Genomic DNA, 10,084 nt, shown 5'->3' with positions numbered 1-10,084 from the left:
TTCTCCATATAAAGTTTCGTTCTTGATGGCTTAAAATGACTAAAACATTGAAGCATTCTACTGTCGCATGAATCTTTTCTTTTGCTTGACCTTTGCTGCTTCAAATGGTGATTTCTCTTTCTATAAAAATCTGATTTCAATGATTCTTTTCAAGTTGGAAACTAGACTCAAATAAAATTCCAAAGATATATAATTATATATACATAAAATGTACATTAAGAGAGTTACAAATCCAATGAAATACATGAATTGGGAAAGAAAACTAAAGGAAAAATGAGAAACTCCTTTTTTTTTTTCTTTTTCTTCCTCCCTTTCTTTTCCATCTCCTTCTCCTTTTCCAAGTCAAGTCATTGCATGCTTTGATACCGTGTTGAAACTTAGAATTCCATGATATATAATAAAAGTAGAAGAGGATTAAGGGGTGAGAAGAAGAAGAAGAGAAGGAGGAGAAGAGTAACGAATTTGGAGAAAAGAGGAGGAAGAATAGGGTAATGGACTTATTCCAAACCCTCCCCTTTAAGCTGTATTTATATACCAATATTACAATTATACCCTTCATCCTGGTAAGAGTAAAGAAGCGACAAAAACATAAACTAATTACATAAATGATACTCCAACATATTCATATCTTCCAATAATAGCTAACTTTTTTTTTCTAGCTAAACTTGTCTTACAAGTTATTTGTGTCAAAATCCTTGCAAATAATTGCTCTTAGGAGGTTGAATAATAGAAATACAAGAAAAAATATGTTAAGTAAAAAATCTATGGTTGAAAGCTCAAACCAATATCACCAAATAGTTGGCTACGAAAATAAAAAAGTTTAGTACACAATAAGAGCAATCTGACTTTGCTGGGATTTAAACTCAGATGTCTAGTTGCCTTGTGCCATACCGTTAGGCCACAAAGTCTTCTCAATAAATGGAAACAATACAACTCAATGTAGCTAGTTATATATACACCTAACACCTCAAGGCACTTGCAAAGAAAATAGTCATTTATAGGCTCTGTAATAGCATCAGACACTTGTGAAAAAAATAAGTACTGCAAAATATAGCATTGATCTGAAAATCCATCAATCAAGTTTATTACCCTAACAAAAACATACACCTAGCAAGAATATCAACAAAGGCAAAAAAGCATAAAACAATTTTAGAAGTATTCATAAATATATGATGAAAAAGCTTGCTTTCTCAAGCTTATGCAATACGCTCCTATATCTCAAGGGGCTTCCACTGGCCTCAAACCTGCACATAAAATTGAACTCTACTAAACGAAGGCACTAGACAAAAAGAGACAGAGATAGACCATTAGGAGAGGAAATCTCAACAATTATCCTTAGTGATTTACACTGCATTAGAGTAGTCCTATGATATGAAGTCAAGTGCAAAGAAAGATTTCGGACTCAATCTCAATATAAAATCTTAGATAAACTAAAATTTAAAAATGAGTTAAAAAAAAGCTTTCAAAACAGATAACGTATTGCTATGCTACCTAGAATGAGCAATTTGGTAAATAGCAACATTATTCGGATAAAATCTTGTTGTTGTTAGTCATTTTACTCACATGTCAATAGAAATAAACTAAAAAGCAACATTTACTATTATCAAAAGGTATCAACTAATAACAATTTATAGTGCATACATAAAAAAATACATAATAATTGGCACTCGACATTAAAAAATAGAGAAAATCTCACCCAATGCCTCTAATCCAACCTATGGCGCCTCAAATAGAAATGTCCCCAGTTTCACAGATACAAGACTCACATGAGGGTAGTAGCATAAAAGCCTATTTTGAGGCTTCGTAAATATATCTTGCCATGGATATCCATTACTTTTTATTTTTAATGCTCATGCTTATTTTTTGGATCTTCTTCTTGTTCTTACCTTGCAATATAATGGTAACCAGGTAGTGACAGCATCACCGGAGACGACGATGGAGATGGGGAGAAGCTTTAGTGAAAGTGGAAAAATGGAATGAAAGAAGGAAGAAAGGACCAGTTGCCACTGGGAATGAGTGGTGACAGCTTCTTTTGGAGGCAAGTTAGAAGTCCTTGCTCCTCCCAACTTCGTGGGGAGCTAGTGAGGCCTCCCTAGCCTTTTGAGAAATAAGAGTTATATTTGTGATAGGGGAAGGGACCTGCCCTCTCTTTCTCGATGAACCAAAGAGTACAACTAGTGATGAAAGAGAGGGGGAGGGTAGTGTGTCCTCTCCTCTATTACCCACAAAAAAAAAAAAAAAACAAAAAAAAAGATGGTTATAACACGAAATAATCTGTCAAATAACATGCAAAAATGTATCACAAACACCAAACTCAAAGGTTATATTCTCGGTCCAGAAAAAGGTAGTTCAAAATGTATATAAACTTTCCAAAATTCAACTAGAGAGGAAAAAAAAAGTATGCAAATAACCTTGAGTGAGGAGGAGAATACGACCCTTCCAAGGCCAAACAAACAAAAATTGTACCCAGAACTAGAATTATTGTGTGTCAAATTAAATTTGAACCCATCACCTAAAAACAAGAAGCAAAAAATTCATTAAATAAAATATAAAATTGGAGGCCAAATCTTTACAACAGTATCATTGGAATCCCAAACACTATATAAAATAAATGCATATGGAGAGTAAGTTCTAAACCCCATTTGGAATGTCAAAAGTTGATTTTATAGCTTGACAAAATGCAGCCTCAACCAGATATTGAACAAATATAGCAAGCCAACACATTCTATTTGCCAATCGGAATAACAATCAGGTACTTGCCCAGCATCCAACAGGCGCCTATGAAAATTTGCTCACTACCTCTACGGTACTCCATGACTCAGATTTTTCAGGCCCTGTCATAATAATCCATGATTTCTCAGCATGCCAACATCAATTTTCAAATGAGATTCTTTAAGGGGTTGTTAGTCAACAAAACAGATTTTTGAAGTTCATATTCATCTCCAACATGAAGATCATGTCAGTCATCTACATGATCTTCATCTTCGCACTTGGGGGTGGCTTAGTCAACTTGAATCATGACAAGAACTTCAATCGCATTACTCAGTTCATGTCTTGAGGTTGTTAGTGGAGAGCCGGACTTCAAGTCATGTACATGACTAACATGACTCAGGAGATCACGTCCAAAGCGTAAACGACGGAAAATGTTTTCCGCCCAATTTTGGCATTTATGTATATGAAACGAGCGCGCCCCTCTCATTTCGTTCCCACACCCCCTCTCTCGGCTTCGGCATCCATCTCTCTGCTTCCTCTCTCAGTTTCGGCATCCATCTCTCTCCTCCCTCTCTCGACTTTGGTATCTCTCTCCGGTCTCCCTCTCTACGACCTCTCCCTCTCGACCTCCGTCGCAGTGTACGGGAGGTCGAGAGGCTATGTGACGGAGGTTGAGAGGGAGAGGAGAGGGCGACCTTCCTCCCTCGACGACGACTTCTCTTCCCCCATCTCCTCCCCCTCTCGACATCCGACGCAGAGCATGCGAGGCCGAGCATCTGTTGCAGAGCCTCTCGGCCTCCCGACTTCTCCCTCTCGGCGTACCGTCGGAGAGCCGCCTTTGTCGGCGTTGCCCGTTGGCTCGTCACCGAGGAAGACGACGTGCAGGATGATGGTTTAATTTTTCCTAAGTTAGGAAAAATTATACTATCGTCATAAAAATCACTAATTTATAATCTTTATTTATAAAATAATTATTTTTATTTATTTAATATATTTTTTATAATTACTATATTAAAATAGTGATTTAATAGTCATAATTAAAATATTATTAAAATAAATATTTGATAAATTATTTTGGTTTAATTATCCCATTGCTATAATTAATTAAACCAATAGTTTTAAATTTTGTGACAATATATTATTAATTAGTAATACATAAAATATATTATGTTATTGATCAATATATCAATTTATTTATTATATAAATTTTTTATTATTGTATTTAATTAGTGGTTTTTAATATTAAAACATATCTTATGTTATTAAAAAATAATTTATAACGTTATTTATTTATTACTTGTAATTAATCATGTGCGTATTTCATTGACTCATGTAATTACCATATTAATGTACAATAAAATATCTAATTCAATTAATAAATATATTAATATATTTGATTATACATTAAATAACTTATTCGTGTAGTAATAATGGTTGTTTTATCTAATTTGGGGTCTAAGGATTATGTTGTAATTAAGTGTACTGTAAAAGTTTTGGCATTCTCTTATTTCTTATTTTTTCTCATGTCAGGGCACTAACACTGGAAACTGTTTTCCAGTGCACATGAAGTCGTTAACACTAACACCCTCAGGACAAGAACTGAGTAATGCGGTTGAAGTTCATGTCTTGAGTCAAGAGGATCATCTCCACTTATACTCTTTTCCTCCACCGTTGTTCTGCTCTCAGGTTTGCTCACCTCTCTAAAAGTATTTATTTTCTGCTGTAATTTTTAATACTTCTTCTCATTATGAAACAATTAGTGGCATTGAAAACACACATCAAGAGAGAAAATTTAATCAAAATATCATTTAGGATCGTAACCCAATTGGGTCCTCTGGCCTTCCACTATACACAACACATACCAAGCAGGATTTTGCTAGTTCAACACGTTTAAGCATTTGATAACATCTGAAACTGATAAAAAAAGAATATTATTGACAAATTTTTAAACCAACATTTCAACCGTCTCTGACAAAATAATCATAAAAAGTTAAACAAAAATTCATTAGTAACATACTGAAAAGCAAACATGACAAGAAATAACCACCGAAGAGCTAACACAGGCCATCACTTACCGATTGTTAACAAGCATTGGAAACTGAAACAGAAGATACAAAAAAAAAAAAAAAAACACAAAAATCGAATCTTGAGGAGCTCAAAATCATAATAAAAAACTGGACAAACTAGTCTTTTAGGTCAAATTTCTTCTGTCAGCAACACCAAAAATCGGTTATAGTTAGTTGAGAGATGAAGATGCTGAGGGATAGGGTAGAATGAGGTTTGTGAGGAAGAAAATCGACATCATTCTCCATAGCTTGCATCACCGATGTTGTTGTCGAAAGTTTTAGAAGAGAGTTTATGAAACTTTTTCGTTTTGATTTCGAAAAAAATCAAAACGAAGCTCCCCCTCTTGTCCTTGTCAAGTCCCGGAAGGGTTTTATTTAGTAATCGAGTTGGCTCGTGAGCTCACGAACAGAACCACGGCTCACACGGGTTCGGTTCAGTTACTTAAATGAGCACGAACAACTACTGTTTGATGCCACCCCTACCTGTTTTTCAGTTTTCAGTTATTGGTTTTCACAAATAAGAAAGACCTCCTCCCTGAAGGAACCGAATTTGTCTGGGGGCATATACCGATTTCCAACTGATGGAATTCTCTTCTTCTCGATGTCGTTCAATTCCTTTCTAAGGCTGCTTTTGTCTTGCTTTTTTCGGGCGAAGAGTTTCCATAAAGATGAAGTTCCTACATAATAAAGTAGAATCGTGGTTCCATGATCAGGGTGTAAAATTCTGCCTCAGTTAAAATGGCCATGGCAGAGCGACAGGGAACAAAGGAAGAAACTCCAAGAAAAGTACGAGAGATGGAAGAAACAACTTCAGGATCTCTGCTACTCTGTTAAGGCTGACTCTGTTTCTGAATAGAAGGATATACTTTGCTCCATGGTCCTTTCCAAGTGTGTTTACAAGGTAAGTGTTTTACCATGTTATTCAATTACGGAAGTCTAGAATCACCATCAGTTAGTGTTTGTGTCACGAGTCGAGCTGAGCTAGTATCAACTGTCAGTCTCAAGTTTCATTAAGGAGGGATTTGTCAGGGATTAGCTTCGAGACCATGTACATGAGCATGCTATTGAAAAAATAATAGAAAAACAAATCTATGTATTTGAGCACTTTTCAGGATGAACTAACTCCTTGCATTCAAGAAGCAGTTCCTTTGTCCAAGTGTTTGCAGATGATGTAGTCTGAACATTGACCCTTATCCTCTAGAATTGAATGGTGCACTAATAAGTCTCATAATTGCTCTTTAGCTTTAATTCTTTGGGAGCAACTATGAACACATCAGGAATTGAATCATCCATATCTGGTATTCATGTGGCATTAAAGAAGCAGTGTTTGAGCATGCCCTTCTCAAGTTCCGGGAGAAGGATTTTGGAAGATTATTTTTGTTACAGTATTATAGAGTCTATGGAGAAAATACAGAATATATTTAAGTCAATAAAATCTCAAGTGGATCATTATGGAAAAGACAAATCCATTAGTCCTTTTCTGGTCAAGGCAAAACAATGAACTTGGAGCCTGGTGAAGCAAACAAATGAACTTGGGAGCCTTTGCATTTAAAAATACCTATACTAAGCTGTTTCAGGCATTGAGGGTATCTTTTAGCTCTAGAAATCCAAGCCTCAGTCCCTGATTTACCTCCTTCATTTGTCCGCTTTAAACTACAATTTGATGGCTCCAAGGCAACATGAGGGGGGGAGTTGTGGAGATACATGTTTGGCTCTCTTGGAATTCTCAAAAAATGAAGTTGGGCGTTTAGTCATCCTTCAAGGAATCAATTTCTTTAGGGAAATCTCCTCAAGGTCACTATTTTTTGTTGTTTATGTTATTTTATTAAACAGGGCCACTTCCATTTTTGTGGTCATAAGTTGGTTGGAAGGGAAAGTTCCTCACAAAGTTGTGTTCTGTGAAGAGCCCTTCGATTTTTATTCTACTCTTATTTAACTTGGAGCTGACTGTCCAATATCACTTCTCACTTGTGTGAAATAAAAAGGAGAGAACCAAAGAAGAAATAGAAACCAGAAAATAATAGTTTGAATAAGAAGAGAAGCAAGGGAGGTTCTGGTACAAGAGGATAGGATAAAAGAATATGGTTAGTTGATTGCTCTATCTTATATGCAACTTAAGTGTTGGAGAGCAACTGACACAAGTACTCTCCTTTATAAATGAAGCATGTGAAATTAAATAAACTGAGAGAAATACTGTTATTCTATGACATTTGAGACCCCTTTGAGCTTTGGCATATGCATCTATATTTTTTGCCTTTAAAACTCAGCTCTCATGTTCGGCCTTTCTAAGCCAAGTTGCTTATTGTCGAGTACAGGAACTCGCTGAGGAGAGGCTCTCACTGGAGTTGGCAAGACAACAAGTAGCAAAGGCTTCAAAAGGAGGGCGAGACTCTTAGGGCAAGGGATAATCAAAGCTTTGCAGTACATATGAGTAAATTATATAAGAGGAGCTTAAAACACAAATTTTCAGCATTAACCTACTTTCAGAATTTTATTTAAGTTGTTGACATTGGATTGATCTTATAGGATACTTCAGGAACACATCTGTGGCCTTTGGAGACGAATCCCCTGTTTGCACCGAATTGCAATTTCAAGCAAACACGTATCTTCAATAGGTGAACAACTCTTTTTACCTTCATAAGCAGGTATTTGATGAGAAGTGTTAACTTGAATTATTTGGTTATGTTGCAGTCAATTCCAGTTAAATAAGAAGACCATGATACATGCCTAACATGTAAATCATAAAAATACGAGGAATATTACTTTCTGAAATGGTTGTATGCAGTCTTACACCCTGAATGTCACGTGGCCTCGCACTGGAATGTTTGTATGCAGTCTTACACCCAGTTTGAGTTTCTTCAATACCCATCAGATTTTACTCTACTGCTCCTAGTATTTTCCATCTTCACATTTATGTGAACTCAAATATCTCTATATCACTTATGAGCATGACGACATGTGGTGATTTTTTGCCTACTATCTTATCATTCTTTTGATTTCAACATGGAGGAAAAACATACTTTGAATTTATACGTGAACTAAAATTTTAAAAGAAATATGGTAAGTTAATTTGTAGTCCTAATTTTCGAATTTAATGATTCAGATTTTGGTCCTTCCAATTATCAATCCATTGTTGGGTGAGAGGCTGGTACTCTGTATTGCCTTGATTGCCTCCATTGCTTATGTAAGTATTGGTAACTGACCAAAAACTTGATTACATTAGGCTGAGTCAATACGTTATATTCTAAGGCTTTACATTTTGGAGAAGGAGTTTTCTTACATATGTTTTGCCTGCAGGGGGTATTCTATGGCTTAGCATGGGCACCCTGGGTATGTATCTCTTCCTTTCATCCTAGTTGCTTCCTTCCAATTTTTAGGAACCAAATGAGTACTGTAAAATTAGGGTCCTGTAATGGAGGTTTATAACAATGAACGAAAGAGGAGCAGAACCATGCTCCAATCAGGCTCTAAGAACATATTTCCAAATGTCTATATGACATTCTTGCATTCTATATGTTATCAAATAAGTTCTGTGTATGGTGTACCATTTTGAATGAAGCCATAAAATGTTGAAATCCTTTTATTTATCTGTCCATTCATCCTAGTTGTTTCCTTCCAATTTTTAGGAACCAAATGAGTAGACTGTAAATTATGGAGGGTCCAGTAATGGAGGTTCATAAAAATGAAGGAAAAGGCAACAGAACCATGATCTAATGCAGGCTTCAATAACATATTTCCAAATGTCTGTATGATGTAGATGTGGCCCTTACATTCCTAGTATTATCAAAATAAGTTCTTGACATAGTGTACGATCATGAATGAAGCAATCTAATGTTGAAAGCCTGTTTATTTACACCAACAAAAAAAAGATTCTAAAACCACACTTTGTATAATCAGCGTCTGGATTTCAGTTCTGAAAAAATGATGTGAGTGAGCAGTTGAAGCGGCAGGGTGCTTCAATTCCACTTGTTCGACCTGGCAAGAGCACAGCTGTCTTCATCGAAACCGTAAGTACATTAAGAACCACTTTCTTTAAGACCTAGTTTTTGCTCTGTACTTTGTTGACGTTGCAACAAAGTTTGGAATGCAGGTTCTCAGTCGGATATCGGTTCTGGGTTCGGCCTTTCTGGCAAACCACTGCATTTCGTGGGTTTGCTGGCACATCCGTGCTTATTCTTGTTGGATGTGCCACTGATACTGCAAGAAAAGTTCAAGCAGAGATCATATCCCACAAGTACAAGAACATTGAAATTTGGGGGCTGATGAAAACATGTTTTTCTGTATCCTAAAGAAAGGAAATTTGGAATTTCCTGAAAATTCCTATTGGGATTGATACATCCGCTGTCTTTTTTCCCCTTTAGAAAGAATTAAAACCAGTAATAGAAATAATGAATTTTCTATGATTCAGAACTCGTATAATTTGGAACTTACATAGAACAACAGACCTGAAAGAAAATTACAGTGACTCAGAAAGAAAATTACGCACGCACTGGCTTCTTGAATCTCGTCGTCCTTCTCGTTGAAAAGTTACAGAGGGATTCGTTGAAGGATGAGACCGAGCTGGTTGTTGGGGCCATGACGGTACGCCCAGATGACAATATGGTCTCCTTCCCATAGCTCGTTGACGTCAACGAGCACCTGCCAGCCATGAAGGAGAGTCCATTGCTGCAGACTCGGCCACCGCTTCAACTTCAGCTCCCTTCGCCACCCTAAGGGATCCATCACGGAGACGTAAATGCCCGAACCACCGTGGGGTTCGATCTCACCTCTCTCCCAACACTTCAGGTGAGGCTTCAGCTTTTGGACAACGGAGCGAGGGATGAAGAACCTCTGATGATGGGGACGTATGTCCGTCTTGGTGATCCTCTTCTGGCCCAGCCATACGGGCTCAGTGAAATCGCTGTACAGCTTAGCAAGTGATTCCAGCAACTCCGGTTCCGCTTTCCTCTTCGGCTGCCGCTCTTCCTCTTCTAGCTTCAGCCTCTTCTTCTCAAGAAACGCCAGTAAGTCAGCTTCTTCGTCTGTAACGACCTTGCGGCAACGCTTTCTTTTCCCACTCTCTGCCATCTCAGTCTCACTGCAGTCTCTGGAAGAAGGTAAAACCGAAGAGAATGGGGCGGATTTTAAATGGTTTACAACGCGGCAAATTACTTGTAGTTGCATCCTGATTCTGATTCAAATCCAATCAGGAAAGACAGTTGCCTAAATTGGCAAACTGTCACTCGGATTCTACTGATGCCAGTTAGTAATCATAAATGCTGAATCTATTTTGATTTAGTTTGTTGTTAGTTAGGACTGATTCCTGG

General features: G+C 37.0%; 1 protein-coding gene and 1 pseudogene across 1 annotated transcript; one reads left to right on the top strand and one right to left on the bottom strand.

The window, feature by feature from the left end:
- Positions 1-8,444: 8,444 nt before the first annotated feature.
- Positions 8,445-9,067, top strand: LOC137951672 (preprotein translocase subunit SCY1, chloroplastic-like; annotated as a pseudogene).
- Positions 9,068-9,305: 238 nt separating this feature from the next.
- Positions 9,306-9,845, bottom strand: LOC137951488 (B3 domain-containing protein At1g32030-like). The gene has a single exon (XM_068798209.1). It carries the CDS (start codon positions 9,843-9,845, stop codon positions 9,306-9,308), a length of 540 nt encoding a protein of 179 aa, XP_068654310.1.
- Between the last annotated feature and the right edge of the window lie 239 nt (positions 9,846-10,084).

This window comes from Aristolochia californica, unplaced genomic scaffold (assembly GCF_029961685.1).
Source record: "Aristolochia californica isolate CCGP_79_NKW_82.1479 unplaced genomic scaffold, dmAriCali1.0.hap1 SCAF_1, whole genome shotgun sequence".
NCBI lineage: Eukaryota > Viridiplantae > Streptophyta > Magnoliopsida > Piperales > Aristolochiaceae > Aristolochia > Aristolochia californica.
Note: the sequence above shows the minus strand (reverse complement) of the source record. Positions and strands in the feature narration are given on the sequence as shown.